The sequence below is a fragment of the Macrobrachium nipponense genome, chromosome 45, assembly GCF_015104395.2.
Source record: "Macrobrachium nipponense isolate FS-2020 chromosome 45, ASM1510439v2, whole genome shotgun sequence".
In the NCBI taxonomy this organism is placed as follows: Eukaryota; Metazoa; Arthropoda; class Malacostraca; order Decapoda; family Palaemonidae; genus Macrobrachium; species Macrobrachium nipponense.
Genome location: NC_061105.1, coordinates 26,281,126 through 26,299,337, shown reverse-complemented (window position 1 = coordinate 26,299,337; position 18,212 = coordinate 26,281,126). Strand labels below are relative to the sequence as shown.

General features: G+C 36.7%; 1 protein-coding gene across 1 annotated transcript; it reads left to right on the top strand.

The window, feature by feature from the left end:
* Window positions 1–1,620: 1,620 nt before the first annotated feature.
* Window positions 1,621–17,112, top strand: LOC135214121 (uncharacterized). Its single transcript, XM_064248220.1, has 7 exons — window positions 1,621–1,809; window positions 3,766–3,985; window positions 6,105–6,265; window positions 11,498–11,882; window positions 12,106–12,455; window positions 12,968–13,273; window positions 16,633–17,112. Exons 2-7 carry the CDS (start codon window positions 3,877–3,879, stop codon window positions 16,708–16,710), a joined length of 1,389 nt encoding a protein of 462 aa, XP_064104290.1. The 5' UTR covers window positions 1,621–1,809; window positions 3,766–3,876; the 3' UTR covers window positions 16,711–17,112.
* Window positions 17,113–18,212: the final 1,100 nt, after the last annotated feature.

Here is an 18,212-nt window from a genome sequence, read left to right as displayed (position 1 = left end):
TTAACATGTGCTCTCACGCTTCCAGGATATCAAGGATTTATATATATGTGTGTGTCTGTGTGTTTGTGTTTGAGTGTGTGTGTGTGTAAAAGCCGTCATATTTCATATGCCTACAACAGGTTCTTAACGTATTTTTGATGTCAAGGACATTACGTGATATTATTGAGAACTACTTCCATGGGTAAATGTACCCTGAAGAAAGTTACAACCTAATTTTGTTATTCTTAAATTACATCCGTGTTTTCAAAACTCTATATTAAAGGTTAAGTAACAGAGGCCCGATCTCAAACTCTCTCTCTCTCTCTCTGACAGACAGACAGAGAGAATGTTTATGATACTGATGATGGATTAAATGATAAAATTATAACATTTCAAACGAATGATTAAGTACACTAATAATTCTTTTGTATATATACTGATTCGTAACTTGCATTCAGTCTATTTTAGAGTCTGGTCTGTAGATTAGGTGGAAAGTCTGATAAAGTGATTTGAGGCTGTCCGACGAGTAGAAAGTTAATCAAATTGATCAGTTACGTGGAAAGTAAGAGAGAGAAAGAAAGGCAGATGGAGCACTGCAAAGAATCTTTTGTACTCTCTCGGCAGTGTGTTGTTTGTAGCAGGCCGCAAGCAGCACCTCTCCATAGGGGTGGGGCCAGGCTGAAGGGGGAGAGAAACCTTTTCCTTTTCTCAGAAGCATTAGCCTCCCACTGGTTCATTTTAACAGTAACAAGGAAGCTGATGATCTGACTGAATATATTCTAAGGGTATTTAGAATCTTCATATTATGTTGTTTCTTTACATAAATCTTCATTATCAGCAAACAGAATTGTTCACGAACTTCAATGGCAAGTTTCCAAAGGCTAGAACACTCTCAATTGAAATTATATGATTATAGAACAACTAAATTGATTTGAATATATGTAACAAATACCAGTAACATGAATGCATATATCTTTGATCTGAAGAAATTAATTATGTATCCTCATTTGTAAACGAATGTTGAGGTGTTAGATAGATATAAAAAAAGGCCGTAAAATAGTGCGAGTAAGCTAGATCTCCTGCTCCTGTCATTTCCGTTATGAGACTTTTAGTTTTCTTATTTTAAAATATTCATACTGAAAATTCGTTTGAGCCCAGATGTTTGGGAAACCAGCAGATAGGGCCTAAGCTATACAGCCGCAAGCTAAACCCGGGCACGAAGTAGGTCTACAGTTTCAGTTCAGCTAAGGAGAATCAAGTAAGTCTCTCTCCATACACCACTACTCAACAGAATGCCAATCAAATCAATGTTACTTTCCAATATGATTAAGAATAGGCACTAAGCCATCTCATGACCTAATCCAATCTCGCCTGGCCTGGATCCTATGCCTCCACACCAAGTAACTCTGTTTACTTTTCAAGATATCTAGTGGACAGAGAAAACGTGGCAATATATGATATTCTTTCAACTTGCCGCAGCAGCAATTAATGGTTTGAGTATAGCCGAATGGAATGTTATATATAACGCTATCTTTCCTCCTTTACCTTTAGTATTGTTTCGTATTCAGACACAATACCTGCGTGTGTGGCCTTCCGCGGCAGGTGTACCAGTGTGCACTTTCCACTCCGTTCAGTGGCACTCCAGTCCGTGTTTGTAGTGCTGTAGTGTCACTTGCTATTAAATTCGGTGCGACAGTTAGTTTGTATTCTTCTTGACAAATCTGTACAGTGTTTCTTTACATTTTCAATATCAAGGTCTTGGTTGGGTGCGTGTTATGATAAAGGACATACTGTGTCCAAAGGAGTGCAAGATTTTGTCGGCCGATTGGAGTGAGTAAGGGATAAAGCAACAAGATAATTCAGAAGAAAAGAGGAGTGGAAGAGAAAAGCTATTAGCATTTCTGTAACTAAATCAACTATTGCTATGTTAAAAACTGCGTCCACCGTTACCTGTGCTTTCATGCTAAATTCGAGTTAAGTTTACGTGTGTTAATATCAATTTGTTTGTAGATTTTGTAACTTTATGAATTTGCTTTCCTCTACTTTTATTTTACATCTCTTTTGGTCTATAGTTTTTCTTCTTTTCACACATGGGTATTCTGTTTTGTGGATTATCAAACTAATTATAATATTGGTAATAATATAAGCAGCTGTTCTTTGACCTGTAAAATACGATAAAATTTCTTAAAAGAAAAAAAAAAAAAAAAAAAACAGAGCATAAACATGGTTTAGGTGGTTATTATCTTTAGATGTGGAAATAGTGAAACATACATTGCTTGAGAATATCTATAATTTCTATAGGTTCCTTCCATAGGTCAGTCCTTCATGTCATTCATTCACAGTTATAATTTGGAATTTCTTTGCCTTCCTGTTGTTTTCCGATTCATTTAATCAGGCGAGTTTACGAGGTTGGTCTGTTATCATCTGCGAAGGTGATAACACGCCTTTCAACGGCCACTTCACGAAAAATAGATTCAAATACATGAATGAATAAGGATGAAAAAATGACAGCGGTTCCATCCTACATCACTACTGCCACTGTCTTCCTTCGCTGAAGATTCAGTCCCACTCTTCGTCAGGTGATCAACTGAGATGCGTTGCCCGACGAACTCATCTCGATAGAGCGCTCCTGGGCATTAATTAGTCCCATGTCACGAATAACGATCCCTTTCATCTGTCTCGGCCTTTCTGAGAACTGCCTCGATTCATTGGACAGTCTCTGGTGTGTCAGAGTGGCTCGTTTGTCCGGCAGGATTGTTCTTTGTTCTCGTAATAACGATCCTAGGCATAACAGGAACGAATTTGGTTCTCACAAGACTGATCTTGGGTCTCATACAGGATCGGTTGAGGATGTCACACCACTGAGCTTTTGCATCACAGGATTGCGACAGTGTGGGGCGGGATCGATCTTGGGTCTTTCACGATCAATCTTGCCAAATCGACCTTCGGACTCTCAGGATCGATCTTTGGTCTCGCAGGATCGATTGCTGGTCTCCCGTAATCGATCTTGGGTCACGCAAGATTGATCTCGAGTCTTAGAAGGTCTTTCATTTTGCTCTGGGACAGATCGTGCTTAACAAGTCGGCTTTTCCGTTCCCATTTTTTTTTTACACCCATTCTTTCAGCAGGCCTATCCGACGGAGCCATTACTACTTATATCCTAAAACACAGAGTCAAACTAAGCCCTCTTCACAGCCTCCCTATATATTAATGTGGTCCATCGTCTCCGAAGAATCCTTTTTTCTGCAAGGTCATTGAGTGCCATTGAAACCCATGAATGAGGTGCATAGGCACTGTAAATCATCCGTCAGTACAAGAATGATGTGAGCAAGATAATAAAAGATCTACTTGTAATGGGAGACAAAATTTCCTCCAGGCTAAAAAGCTTAGATGGATATGTATGTCTTCATCTAAATCTAGGTTTGCAAGTACAAGTCTTCTTTCTGGCCAACTCGTCGACGATATTAATGACACTGATATTCTTATATATTCTTAATTTCATATAAACCTTGGTCACATTCCGGGTAATTATTTTCAGTCTTTCACCTTTAAAGGTTAGAGTGTGTTTCAAATTGCTGATGTTCTATGCCGAGTTGTCTTCCTCTAATATGAATATGAACTTCAACATCACCTGTTTCCCCCAACAAATGGCGGCTCTAGATATAAAATATATCTAGATCACTGTACATCCATAACGTAGCTTCTGAATCGCAGAAGATTCTCCTGTGCGGAAAACTTACACAACTTTGCGCTAATCAAGCAATTTATGAAGAATTTCAATTTCAGGTCGAGAGAATGAATGCAGGCAACAAACTTTAACTTCAACACAGAAATCCGATCGTTAAATAGAGACAGAGCATCTATTAGCACTGGAAAGAAGTTATCGGACCAACAAAGATGCTGGTCGAGTCCTATAGGCCAAGGCTTGGCAGTGGTTTTCTACGGCCGATTCTCTGGTTTCTGGTCATATATTCATCGACTGAGAGATTTGCCGGTTGCTTTCCAGGTGAGTTAGCTACAATTTGCATTTTCATAAAGCAGAGAGAGAGAGAGAGAGAGAGAGAGAGAGAGAGAGAGAGAGAGAGAGCTTTATATTACTCCAGTGGTGTACTTCTCAGAACTACTAGTGCATAGAATTCTGAAAGAAAGTTTCGCTGAAACCGAGTGACATTCAAGAGTTAGTCGAAAATTGTGTTTTAAAAGAAGCCGTTATCACTACATAAATGGGTAAATAAGAGACGATGAACACCTAGCCTCTGACAACGATATAAAATGATTGGCTGAGAGTATCTCTCCAGTAGAAGAAAAGCGCAGTCAGGATGTTGTCTTTAACAAAAGAGATTGAAATCATATTCCGGGGAACAGTTGTTGATCCAGGTACAGGAAATTATAACTCGGGTTATGATGTGGATTTTCCACAATTTCTGTCAGAAGGAGATTAAAGACGAGTAAAGCAGAGTTTAGCAGAGATCCAGCAGAGGTCATATCAATGCTTCGAAGGACCAGGGAGGCCTTCATAACAGCAGCAAAGCGACGGAGGAGCCTTCATTCGCACTGAGGTGAATGGATGCCAGAGCAAGACTGTGGAGAAGACTCGAGGTGGAGCACCTGTGAGGGATGATAATTATGGTGGTGCCGATGATCAAGACATTAGAGGAGGTGTACTGTCAGCATGTGATCGAGGCTGCTGCTACTGCCACAATGGCTACGATGAATGTTTGGCTACTGATGTCATTGTTACTCTTCCGATACTGCCATGATTATCGTACACTCGAGTCTTCCAACATTGATTCAGATATTTTATGAACTACTTGGAAATTCGTTGCTGTAAAAACCTGACCTTAAGAAGGTCAAGGTTCTGTGCGATGTACTGCTACAGATGTCTTTGGCACCTGTTGTTAGCACAGATGCGTACCGATGTGTACTATCATGTATAACTGGAAATGGCAGTAATACGCTCTTTCTCTCTTTCACAATGTTTGTTGAACATAGGTATGTACGAATGCTTGAGCGCATCAACAGTATATGGTGAAAGAGAGAGAGAGAGAGAGAGAGAGAGAGAGAGAGAGAGAGAGAGAGAGAGATAATGGTCTCATTTAGGAAAGGATCAAGGATTGCCTCCTCGAAGCCTGTCTATCTGTATACACACACATACACCCATACATACATACACACACACACACACACACACACACACATATATATATATATATATGTATATATGTATGTATGTATATATATATACTTTAAAAAACCACAGTAGATACACGTGACTTCATTATATAAGCAAATACCACAGAAAAGATGACAGGCAGAAATTCGTACCGAGCACTTCTGTCTTTGATGAGACATTGTCTAGGCACAAATGAGATACATTTAAAAAGAAAGTTACAAGATAAACAAAAAGCTCAAGAATACCAGATGGTTAATTGTCAAAAGGGCAAAAATCGAAGAGATAATCCAGGATAATCCCAGATCACACGGTCACAAAATAAAACATATATTTAACCATAAGAGAAACAGAAGCTTAGCCATACAGCCCATAAATATATATAAACTTAATATATTAATTTTGTTGTGGGTGGGCGTATTTTACTACTACTTTCGTGATTATGAAGGCATCGAGTTCAAACAAACCAAGACTTAAATTCAGAATACTTTCATTATTTGATTTGATTGAAACAACATCAATGAGATTCCTTTTAAAACTGTGTCGCTGACAAAAAACGCATTAATGATCTTGCCTGACTCCAGTTGTGGTTAAATCTATGTTTCAGTTTGGGAAGGTGTGATTTCGGAGTATCCTGGATTATCTCCTTGATTTTTACCATTTTGACAATTAACCATCTGGTATTCTTGATCTTTTTGTTTACTTTGTAACCTTCTTTCTAACTTCTTTGTGCCTCGTCAATGTCTCATTAAAGACGAAAGCACTTGGTACGGATTTCTGCCAATCATTTTTCTGTGGTATTCGCTCACACACCCACACACACACGAATATTATATATATAAATATAATCCCTTTTCTTTTTCTAACCCAATGGAGAGAGAGAGAGAGAGAGAGAGAGAGAGAGAGAGAGAGAGAGAGATCAACAAACATCAATGCCACATTATTTCAAATTCAGGGGTAACGGTCAGTGACCCGCAATTTCGACCAGGGGTTCGGACGCCGCGAGAGAGAGAAGTGGCTGATGACCTCCATCGACTGAGCTCAGCAAGTCAGGAGCTGCTCGACGTCATGAATGCAATTCGCAATGAGTCTGCTCGCATCCTTGAATCAAGATCGGTATGAGACTTCCTTGTATTCTTTTCACTGGAGAAAGTTCGTTTTTTTTATTACTTCTCTAAAACTGGTCATTTTACAGAAATATATATATGTAGCACCATATGAAGGATTTACAACTGAAAACCCTCCCAGGAGTTTCAGTGGGTACTTCAAGGTTGCTTTACTAAGTGATTCGACTTCAGTCTTGTGTTTTATAAGGACTTGCATTAGTGTATCGTTAGCTATTAAGTATACAATAGGTTTATATAGGTCTGATCATTGATGAAAATTGTAATTTATTGGAACAGTGGTTAAGATTATAGTGCTATTTAAACGAGAATAAGTTTTAATTTAAAACTCCTTTACATTCGGTGTCACATTATCTGGGGGCACGGGATGATAATCACCTCAACTATACTTTACAGTAACACGGAGTGTTCTGTGTAAGCGTTATGTAGTTATACCTAAACCTTCTAAGTTAGAACGCGTGCTTTTCTTAATTAATCTAAAATATTATTCATGATTTTATTTAGACTTGCATTTAATTTAGTATCATATTTATGTTTGCTAATCCATTTTCATTAATTACGGTTAATTACTGTAAACATCTGCATACACCTAGTTACTGGGAACTGTTAGTACGTAATTATTAGCAATGTCAAAATACTGACTAACTTTTGCAATATGATAGGAAATTTTGAGTGTACAACTCATCATCATACACCATCACAAAATAGAATGATGACTTCAGGAAACAAGAACTAAGAAAACAAAGATAATAGAAGAGGTTAACTGAAAGCATGAAATTGATGAATAATGCAAGATTTTATGCAAGCATGAAATATACATGAGCAATACCTCGATTGTATCTTCAAGAAAAGCGCCTCAGCCAGAGTTGTGGAAGTCCAAAGTGCACAGCCGAGGTTTGGGGAAACTGGAAACCATCTTAATACATAAAGGCAATCAGATGCGACATTTGAAATGTGCACCACCAACTACAATTAGCTCCTCGGATACTCAAATTCCAAGAGCTGCTCATGAATCTACGAGAACCTGTAATTGTACTTGAAAGACTTGCGACTTTCTCATGACTTCTTTTTCAGTCCTCTCAGTTGCGTATGAAAGTCTTTTTTTTTATTGAATTGTTCATATTCATTTTGACCTATACATTAATCTACTTATGACTATGTTTTTCCATTTGCTTTCATCCGCAGCCATTAGGAAGTTAGAGGCCTTATTGACTTGTTCCACATAAATATATTCACGATGAATAAGAGTAATAATAATGCTAGAGGAAAGTGTTGGTCCCAACCAGGCTTAGAGAAAAGGCGCATGAGGCTAACTGACAACCTCCTCCTACAGTGCTCGTTGAGGGGTACCTTCCTTTTGGAATCACGCCTTCAAAAGGGAAAAGAGAATAATTATTATTATTCTTGTTCTACATACGGCATAAACCCACGTACGTCGCCACTGACTTGAAATTCGAGCTTTCAAAGAATATGGTGCTCATTTGAAAGAAGTAGCAGCAGGTGATAGGAAATAGAAAAAGAAGACAGCAGTTAATAACAAATAAATTAACAAATTGCTAAATAAACAGATAAAAATGTAGTAAGTAAATGATTGAAATACAAGAAGAATTATTGTAGGGCTGCAATGCAATACAGAAGCAGAATCCTCATTAGAGATCAGTGTTCTACAAAATGGAAGGACAAATGACCTAAAACAGATTGCACTGATTTCATGAGGGTTTAAATACAATACCTAACCTCCGAGCTGCATTTGCTAACACTTTCATTCATTAATGTTTCTTAAACGTAATAGATGGGATTCAAAAGTTTCTAGTTGAAGCTTCAGACTTATTTAGCGATTCCATCTACTTGAAGGGGAAGGATGGTGTTCATCGGCAAACTGAACAATTTCGTTTTCCAGGCCAACAACCGTATCACTTATATATTAATAATAATAATAATAATAATAATAATAATAATAATAATAATAATAATAATAATAATAATAGGAGGAGGAGGAGGAGGAGGAGGAGGATGAAAAAAAAGAACAACTTTATAATCATCTCTAAAATGTGATTTGATAATTTGTCGAATTCAATTGTTGTAACGCTTGTTGTCTTCACAGACAATTCGTTACGCGAGACGGACAATGCTTGATTTCTCCAAACCTTTTCCACACAGAGAAGACTTCCTTATCCTTATTCTTTTAATATTTAAAAGAATTTCGTGACGAAGTTAGGAATTCTTGTTGGTACGTATCATGAGAAACTACAAATAAAAAAACATTATTATTATTATTATTATTTTTTTTTTTTGTTTTTTTTTTTTTTTTTTTTTTTTTTTTTTTTTTTTTTTTTGCTTTATCACAGTCCTCCAATTCGACTGGGTGGTATTTATAGTGTGGGGTTCCGGGTTGCATCCTGCCTCCTTAGGAGTCCATCACTCTTCTTACTATGTGTGCCGTTTCTAGGATCACACTCTTCTGCATGAGTCCTGGAGCTACTTCAGCTCTAGTTTTTCTAGATTCCTTTTCAGGATTTTGGGATCGTGCCTAGTGCTCCTATGATTATGGGTACGATTTCCACTGGCATATCCCATATCCTTCTTATTTCTATTTTCAGATCTTGATACTTATCCAATTTTTCCCTCTCTTTCTCTTCAACTCTGGTGTCCCATGGTATTGCGACATCAATGAGTGATACTTTCTTCTTGACCTTGTCAATCAACGTCACGTCTGGTCTGTTTGCACGTATCACCCTATCCGTTCTGATACCATAGTCCCAGAGGATCTTTGCCTGATCGTTTTCTATCACTCCTTCAGGTTGGTGCTCGTACACTTATTACTGCAAGGTAGCTGATGTTTCTTGCACAGGCTCCAGTGGAGGGCTTTGCTACTGAATCATGCCTCTTTTTGTACTGGTTCTGTGCAAGTGCCGGGCATTCACTTGCTATGTGGTTTATGGTTTCACTTTTCGTATTGCACTTCCTACATATGGGAGAGATGTTATTTCCGTCTATCGTACTTTGAACATATCTGGTTCTTAGGGCCTGATCTTGTGCCGCTGTTATCATTCCTTCAGTTTCCTTCTTTAGCTCTCCCCTCTGTAGCCATTGCCAATTGTCATCGCTGGCTAGTTCTTTAGTCTGTCTCATGTATTGTCCATGCATTGGTTTGTTGTGCCATCCTCGTTCTTTCTGTTTCTTTCTCCTGTCTCTGTATATTTCTGGGTCTTTCGTCTGCTTTTATTAGTCCTTCTTCCCATGCACTCTTTTAGCCACTCGTCTTCACTGGTTTTCAGATATTGCCCCAGTGCTCTGTTTTCGATGTTGACGCAGTCCTCTATACTTAGTAGTCCTCTCCCTCCTTCCTTTCGTGTTATGTATAGTCTGTCCGTATTTGCTCTTGGGTGTAGTGCTTTGTGTATTGTCATATGTTTCCTGGTTTTCTGATCTATGCTGCGGAGTTCTGCCTTCGTCCATTCGACTATTCCTGCGCTGTATCTGATTACTGGCACTGCCCATGTGTTTATGGCTTTTATCATATTTCCGGCGTTTTGAGTTTTGACTTGAGTATCGCCTTGAGTCTCTGCATATATTCTTTCCTGATCGTGTCCTTCATCTCTTGGTGTTTTATATCTCCTCCTTCCATTATTCCCAGGTATTTGTATCCTGTCTCATCTATGTGTTTGATGTTGTTCCCATCTGGTAGCTTTATCCCTTCAGTTCTCGTTATTATTATTATTATTATTATTATTATTATTATTATTATTATTATTATTATTATTATTATTATTATTATTATTATTATTATTATTATTACTCAGAAGATGAAGCCTATCATAATGGAACAAACCCATAGGGGCAATCGACTTCAAATTTAAACTTCCAAACAATATGATGCTCATTAGGAAGAAGTAAGAGGAGGTACAGGGAAATACATAAAAAAGAGAACCCACTTATTGAAAAAAAAAAGTTAATAAATAGATCAAATGTATCAGAATCATTTAACAGATGAACACCAGAACAAATGCTTGATAGGCATGAATCATCACAAACATAATAATGGAAAATGATGGCTTACACAAGTGTTTTTATGGAGACGCGTATCTCTCTCTCTCTCTCTCTCTCTCTCTCTCTCTCTCTCTCTCTCTCTCTCTCTCTCTCTTCACTGAACAACACGCGATAACTAAAAACAATAATGCCTGTTTCTACCAATACATTGATCTGGCGCTTAATCGTAATCTCTATTCTGTATATTTTTTTTTTTTTTTTTTTTGCAATACAGCAACGCGACGTTTAATTGACAGGAAACAGACTAATAACATTACAATGTAGGTTAAGGTTGGATAGCTTTCATGTATGTGACGTATACTAAGTGAAAGTCCCTCTCCCACATAAAATAAGAGACTTGTGTTGCAAAACAGTTAGTTACGCAAACAATTTCGGTGTTTATTTGTTTTCTAGGGTTTTTATTTATTTATTTATTTATTTATTTATTTATTTTTGTACTATGCGATGGCTGTTTATCATTTATTTACTTGGAAAGAGGCAGAGAGAAAACATCTTCCATAAGGGAACAGAGAAAGGTAACTTCGTTATCTATTTTTTGTCCACTTCCCTATCTATCTATCTATCTATCTATCTATCTATCTATCTATCTATCTATCTATCTATTTGCTAAAATATAATGAAACAAAACTAACCTATGCAAATATAATAAGATTTCTCGGATGCAACGCTAGTCAGACAAACCTAAGCTAAGAGATGCTGACACTTCTGAATTTTGTTAACAGTCAGTCAGTCTACTTGACCATTCAACAGAATGGTAGAGAGTTGTGGATCTAATCTATCAAATTAGTAAGGCGATGACACCGATTAGGGTTCAGTTGCTCAATTAGTCTTCCAGTCAACCAGACTCTAACTCAGGAAATAGGTTAGACTGTTAAATAGGTTGTTGTGAATTGTTTAAGTTGATGAAATAATTGTTCAGGTAGTCAACCAAATGGTTAGTTTGTAGCAATATGAGCTGGTCTTTCATCAAAGCTATTAATCAAATGACCAGCGAGTTACTCAACTGGCAAGCTGTTGATGCTGTCAATCCTATCATTAATATGTCATTTAGTTTACATTTGGTGGTCATGTACCCATTTATTCGATTATTTCAACCTCTCCTATTTATTGAATCTTGAAAACAAATAGGTTTAACTGATATATGTGCAACAAATCAATCGTTTCTCTTCTACAGGTGATGTTATTCTTCAGCAGCAACTTGAAATGCCAACTCCCTCATCTAGAAGGCAGTACATTACGAACTGGAAAACATATCATACAACAGTTCGCAAGTACAGTAGACAGAATCATCACAAACGACAGCGCTAGAGGCATGGAAGAGACTGTGAAAAAATTGGAGTGTTACTCTGATGCCCTGAAAGAGATAGTAACTGGGAGAGAAAGTGGAAATGCTACTGATCAGAAAGAATACGAAGATTTCCAGACCGTTTTGCAGACAGCTGAGGCTTCGGTCAACGTTAAGCTGGAAGAGCTTAAAACTAGACTAAATTATATGAAAGAAACCTACAGCGTTACCGTTAAAGACCCTGAAAAGCATTCTAGAAGTCGCAGAGGGACAGGTGAGATGGAATATACATTATTCTGAAATAACATATCCTTTAAATTGTGATTCTTAAAGTTTGTACGAAGTTATCTGCATTCACAATATGTAATCTTCTGAAGGTTTTCTCAGGAGTAAAAAGCAGAATTAAGTTTTGATACTACGTAGGCACGTGCAAAGCTATGAACATACTTATATTCGTCGAGATTATTCTTTCATGAATATACCCTTCTCTGTTCCAGAAGCTAAGACGCAGGAAATTTTGAGCTTTAGTAATCTGACTTTAAGTGACATTCAAAACCAGCTCACTAAAGAGTTCCAGGACCTCCAGTCAGCTATCTATCTTCTTGTGGATCTGAAGGGAAACCTTAGGAGTGCAAAGGATGCGCTCTCTTTGACAAATCTGCTTATTACTGAACTGGAGGAATTGTTAAAATTGGTGACATCTTCAAATTCCAGCAGCAGCAGCATTGGTCATATTGTTGTTACACATGGGCCTTATTGCCATGGCGTTACGAAAACTGGAACCCTGATGCAAATATTTTGGGCACTGCTGAATGACAGTGTTAGTCATGCAAAGACTCTAGAACAGGTAAGGAAAGTTTATTCCTGTAAAACTCAGAGCAGTGTGGCTATATATATTAAGCTCGGCTACTGCAAAAGACATTATTGGAGATCTCTTCTTAGAGGAAGGAGGACCTGCATTTAAGCAGAAGCCAGACTGGCATAGCAATCCAAATAAAACATGATTTCTGTGTGCTCTACTGAACTTTCGGTTTTAGGGAACAAGCAACCTGCCTTAAGTTCCAGAAGACATGAGTATTTGATTGATTTATGAAAATATAGAAAGGGATGTTATACAAGCAAGAGGTAAATAATATATAACCGATTAAACAGCTTGTCTCTCTCTACTGTGTGATTTCTTGCTGTCCAACATCAGGGTAAAAAACTAAATTGCTATCTAGGTAGAATCAAATATAATTTTGCAGTATCCCTAATTTACTCATTTTCATAGCATGCTACTATTGTTGTTGATAAATTCCCATTTAGAATTGTTTCTTTGCAGGGTGAATCTCTAAAATTCTCTTTTGCCACCTTCAACAGGAATTTGAAAGCAGAACAGCCCTCCAGGATGCCATGGATGCTGTGATCTGTAGGATGTCAGCTTTCTCCAGAGTCTTACGAATCATTGCTGGCAAGATGACCTCTAAAGAAAAGACGGAAATATCTGGCGCCCTCGAGGACTCTACTATGCAAGTGGGAAAAGTCCAGAACCTTTTGCAGGGGCGAGTTAATGGGTCACAGGTAGCTGTAAAGGATACAGAAGAGCACAAAGAAGCCATACGGCATCGTGTAACTAGACTCGCAACTGCACAGGATCGTCTTCTGTACAGGCGTTCTGTGGATAAGGTTAGAAGTGAATACAGACATTCTCACGTAAAACAAATGAACAGCAACTATAGTGATTTTTGTGTATAATTGTAAAAGCTAAAGTAATGACAGTGACGTCCTATGAAACCATTTTATGAAGAGGTTAACAGTAAATGAGGGAAAGCTGTAATTGGTGTACATGGACTTACAGTGAATGAACGAATGTTTTATTATCTGGTATCTGGCATTGTGACATAAACCTAGAATTGCTCATGTTAGAATTGATGTAGATGCAATGAGTAAGGTAGTGGAGATGTGTGGCACAGAGGGGCAACTTTTTGAAAGTGAATGAAAGTTTTATGAAAGCAATGAGTTATAGGATATATATACATATGCTTAAAAAAAATTAGATGTACATATAAAATATATATATATATATATATATATATATATATATATATATATATATATACAATATATATATGAGAGATTCATTAGCTTGATTAGAAAAATAAATAGAGACAGGGTGGTGCATTGTCTGCATGACCATTTTAGGCTGGGTCATAATAATATCTTGTGACAAGGAGGTGAAGTTAGTAGAAAATTAGGAGAAGGGAGTAGGGTACAAAAAGAGCTTCCTAGAAAGACTGGAAGACCTATCGGACTCCAAGGACCTTAATATCCAGGATCAAGAGTTTTTTGCAAAAGATTGGTGTATAGCTAAGTTTTGGAATTTGAAGTACTGCTGATGAGCCAGCTGTGTTTTGAAGCTGCCATTGTCTTAGTCATTTCTGCTAAGGCAGTTCAGTCGTAAACCCTTGACTCAATCGCTGTAGTGACCTTTGGGCTTCTCTATATCATCGCCCAAGCCTTAATTCGACCAGTAAACAAAACGAAAATCTACCACCAAACTATGCATGATTCGAACTCGAACTGCTTCAGGTAACGAGAGCCATTCAGAATATACATCTGTTTGAGATTAGTTATCAGCAGGTTTTGTGCACACATCCACACACACACGCACACGCACACACACACATATATATAAATTTCTAGGCCTGTCCCTTACGATGCTCCTGATTGGCTGTTGATAAGCCAATCACAGGGCTGAAAGTTCTCCAGTCTCGCTTGAGAGTTTACATAGGCAGGATCTATTTGGTTTTCCGACCTCTCTTTCAAAAATTATAACTTTCATTACACCTCAGTTTTACCTGCAGAGAAGAGTGTTCACGAATTTCATCACTAAACGTCTTCAAGCCAATGATTTAAGGATTATGATATAAGAATTATGCACTTCAGTTAACTTAATGCTAAAATATTTATAGTGAAATAAACATGAAATTCTTAATATAAAATATATCCTTTCATTCCTTATGTGAGATGCATTCATCATTTATCATCTTTTGTTTCATACAATTTCAAAGCTTAAATGTAATGCCAAAAAATTATAGGTTGGGCTATCAATATCAAAATAACAAGTAAAAGATTAAGAATACTAATCTCTCTCTCTCATCATCAAGAATCACGAGACCTTAATAGAAGAAGTCTTATGGGGAGAAAAGAATATTAAGACTTCATTATCGTCACTATCGTTATCGCCATCACCCTTTCATATCCTATTATGGAAATCTCTAAATGAAAAAATTTTTACTTACATATTGATACCTTTTGGAGGAAAATTAATTCAATTGTCGCATTTATTTTTCTTTCTTACAATCAGTCCTCCTATTTCCCTCTCATTATTCCTTTTTATTACATATTACGATTTTTTTCATAATTCGTCTATTGTTATAATCATTAAATCATTTGGCTTGAAGATATTTAATTATGAAATTCAGAAACACTCCTTTTCTGCAGGTAAAACTGAACTGTAATGAAAGTTACAATTTTTGAAAGAGAGGTCGGAACATACATCCTGCGTATGTGAACTCTTGAGAGAGGCAGGGAGTATACAGCCCTATGATTGGCTTATCAACACCCAATCAGGAGCATTGTAAAGTGATGCACGGCTGATGTGAATCTATTATGGTTACTTATCTCAAACACAGATGCGCACACACGAATACACACACACACACACGCACACACACACACACACATATATATATATATATATATATATATATCTATATATATATATATATATATATATATATAATATAATAACTTTAGCACGTGATTCATTTATCACACATATCCACAGGTGACAAATGAGAGGCGGTGTGTAGGTCCTGACAGTTTTGACTTTATTTCCAAGCCATTGACAAAGGACTGATACATAGTATTAGAAGTCACAAATATATATACTACAGAGACAGTACTGACAAACATACACACAACCATTTGAGACTGCAGATCCACCCACAGGCAGGTGTCAAGGTAGGAGTGGCTTTCAAAAATCATTTGACTAAAACTTACACTAAATTCTCAAGGGGGGACACTACCGATTAAAACGTACTCATCGTAGGAGTCAACAATTCCACACCTGGCAGGTGTCAGGGAAGCGGGGTTGGAAATCTCATTACCACTACTGCCCCCTCACTATTTTTACACATATAGTAATCCTATTTCCATACATCTCTACTTCCTACCTTAAAATTTAAACAATTTACAAATTTATTTAGATATTAAAGGATCAAGTTTATACATTCCTTGACTGATGTTCATATTATTGTTGTAACTTTCTTTTATAAAGACAGATTCAATGACATTCCTTTCCATTGCATTATTAGAATACACAATCTTTTTTGCCCTTTCCCAGTTAATAGCATGATTGTCCTCACTAACATGTACAAAAATACCACTTATTTCCCTGTGCATATCTCACACATTTTTTATGTTGTTCTATTCTCTTTTCCAGTGCCTTAGGCGTTTAACCAATGTAAAAGTTGTCCCAAGACTTACATGGAATTTTATATACACATCCTTTGGTATTATCAGGGGAATTCTTGATAACAGTACATATTTCATGTAATAATCGTTTTTAAAAGCGACTTTAACACCAAAATTCTTCAGTCCTGCAGTCCTTCGTCTAGCTTGGAAATAAAGTCGAAACCGGTCAGGACCTACACCCTTCTTCATGTTTTTCACCTGAGAATATATATATATATATATATAATATATATATATATATATATATATATATATATATATATATATATATATATCAGTGTGTGTGCTTGTGACACTAATGAATGTGTGTAAAAAAATTAGCTTATGGCAACATTATATCTCGTGATGAAGGCTGTGTTACCGAAGAACATATTTGTTTGCACGTTACTTTGTCAGAACATTGTTAAGATTCACAGTACTCGGCAAGTCTTCCAATTGGCTATTAACCGTAGATGTCTACTTTCTGTGTTTATAATCCATAAAATTTACAATTTTTTTTTTTTCAGGGAGAGTCCCAGAAACCCAAAATTATCATGCAGGTCGAGCAGTTGATTATCAAAGAACATCGTGAGAGATTCAAATGAATAAAAAGTATACGTAGGTTTGTATCATTCTGCCTCTTCTGCAGAAGGCAGTGAATTAGATTATTTTTTTATATAAATAATGTATTCGTTTAATTACTGAAGACCATTTAGATCTCCGTATTTCGGTAGAACAAAAGGAGAGATACCTAATATGCATGTATGTTTACGAGTATATTACCTAGAGATGTATAGTAATGTTTTCTTGTATTAATATAGATTTTCCAGCAATGAGTACTGTGCATTGACCTTCATAACAGATTGTCAACATCTTTACCTCTTTTTTGCAATAATTACATACAACTTTTAGTTAGTATGATATGAATATAGAAATATCATATATGAGTGAAATGTATATTAGCACGTTTAGATAATCACCATTGTAAGTAGGCATATACGGTATGTATTAAGAATATATATGTAAATGTATTATCAATCTGCTGTATATACGTATATCATATGCTTGAATATTCACGGCAAGATTCAAATAAAGTTTGTATCTTATGATTAAGCAATACGAATAATTATTAGATTACGAGACTCGTCTAGTAAAGGGGACAGAAGGATAATTCTAAGGCTTCGTTCTTGGATAATTTATGATTTTATGTCAATCAAGAGACCCTGAGAGAACCTGTGAAATCACAAGCTAGTCAGACTAGGCAAAGACTTTGATTTACTGATTGACTGAGGAAGCATACAAGGTAGCAGTTCACTTGAGATAATGGATAAACCTGGACTCAGTTGTACGTTTGAGCGAGTAAGCTTCTCGGATATTCAAGATAGGGCAGTCATCCTAACAATCGATAAGTCGGTTAATAAGGGACTTTAGGTCAGTGAGTCAACGAGTATTCAGCGAGTTACATCACACCAAACGGCTTTCTAAATGAAAAGATGTTTACAGTCCAAAGAAACAGTGGGTGTCACTGGGTCAGTCGGAGCAGAAAGTGAATGCCTGTCAGATTTGGAAATGAATGAGTACTGGGTCAGTGAATAATGGTGATGCGTCCTTTTGTTTCAAAAGTAAAATTCTATTTCGTGTTGAACGCGCTACTCTTTCGCAATTAGATCATGTAAACTAGGAAAAAGAAACATGAAATCATGTGAAGCTGAGATTCATTTCTTATGTAATCCAATCTTCCTCTTCTATCACCAGTATACAGAGCACGAGATTAACAAGTTGCAAAATAGTCCCCAAAGATATTTTAGAGAAGTGAAAATGACATTAGCAATACATGGTTCCTAACAGAAAAAATTATAAAGTCATTAATGAAATACCGATGAGCTTCATTAATTAGAATTTCGGGAAGGGGCAGCTGTGACCCAAAGAAGACTGATTAACTTTTGAAGTGAATCCTCATATGGATGCAGATACCCAAGTGTCACTCAATACTATGTAGGTAATATAATCAGTGAAGCAGTTTGTGGTTGATATGAATGAACGCGTGTACCTTCATTGCAAAGTTTGAAGGCTTTAAGTTTTGAAAGAAATAATAAACGCTAATAAT

Coding starts and splice junctions, on each gene's coding strand:
- LOC135214121 (XM_064248220.1), top strand. CDS start 3,877: ATGCTGGTCGAGTCCTATAGGCCAAGGCTTGGCAGTGGTTTTCTACGG. Junction 3,986..6,104: donor ATTTGCCGGTTGCTTTCCAG/GTGAGTTAGCTA, acceptor TTTCAAATTCAG/GGGTAACGGTCAGTGACCCG. Junction 11,883..12,105: donor TAGAAGTCGCAGAGGGACAG/GTGAGATGGAAT, acceptor TCTCTGTTCCAG/AAGCTAAGACGCAGGAAATT.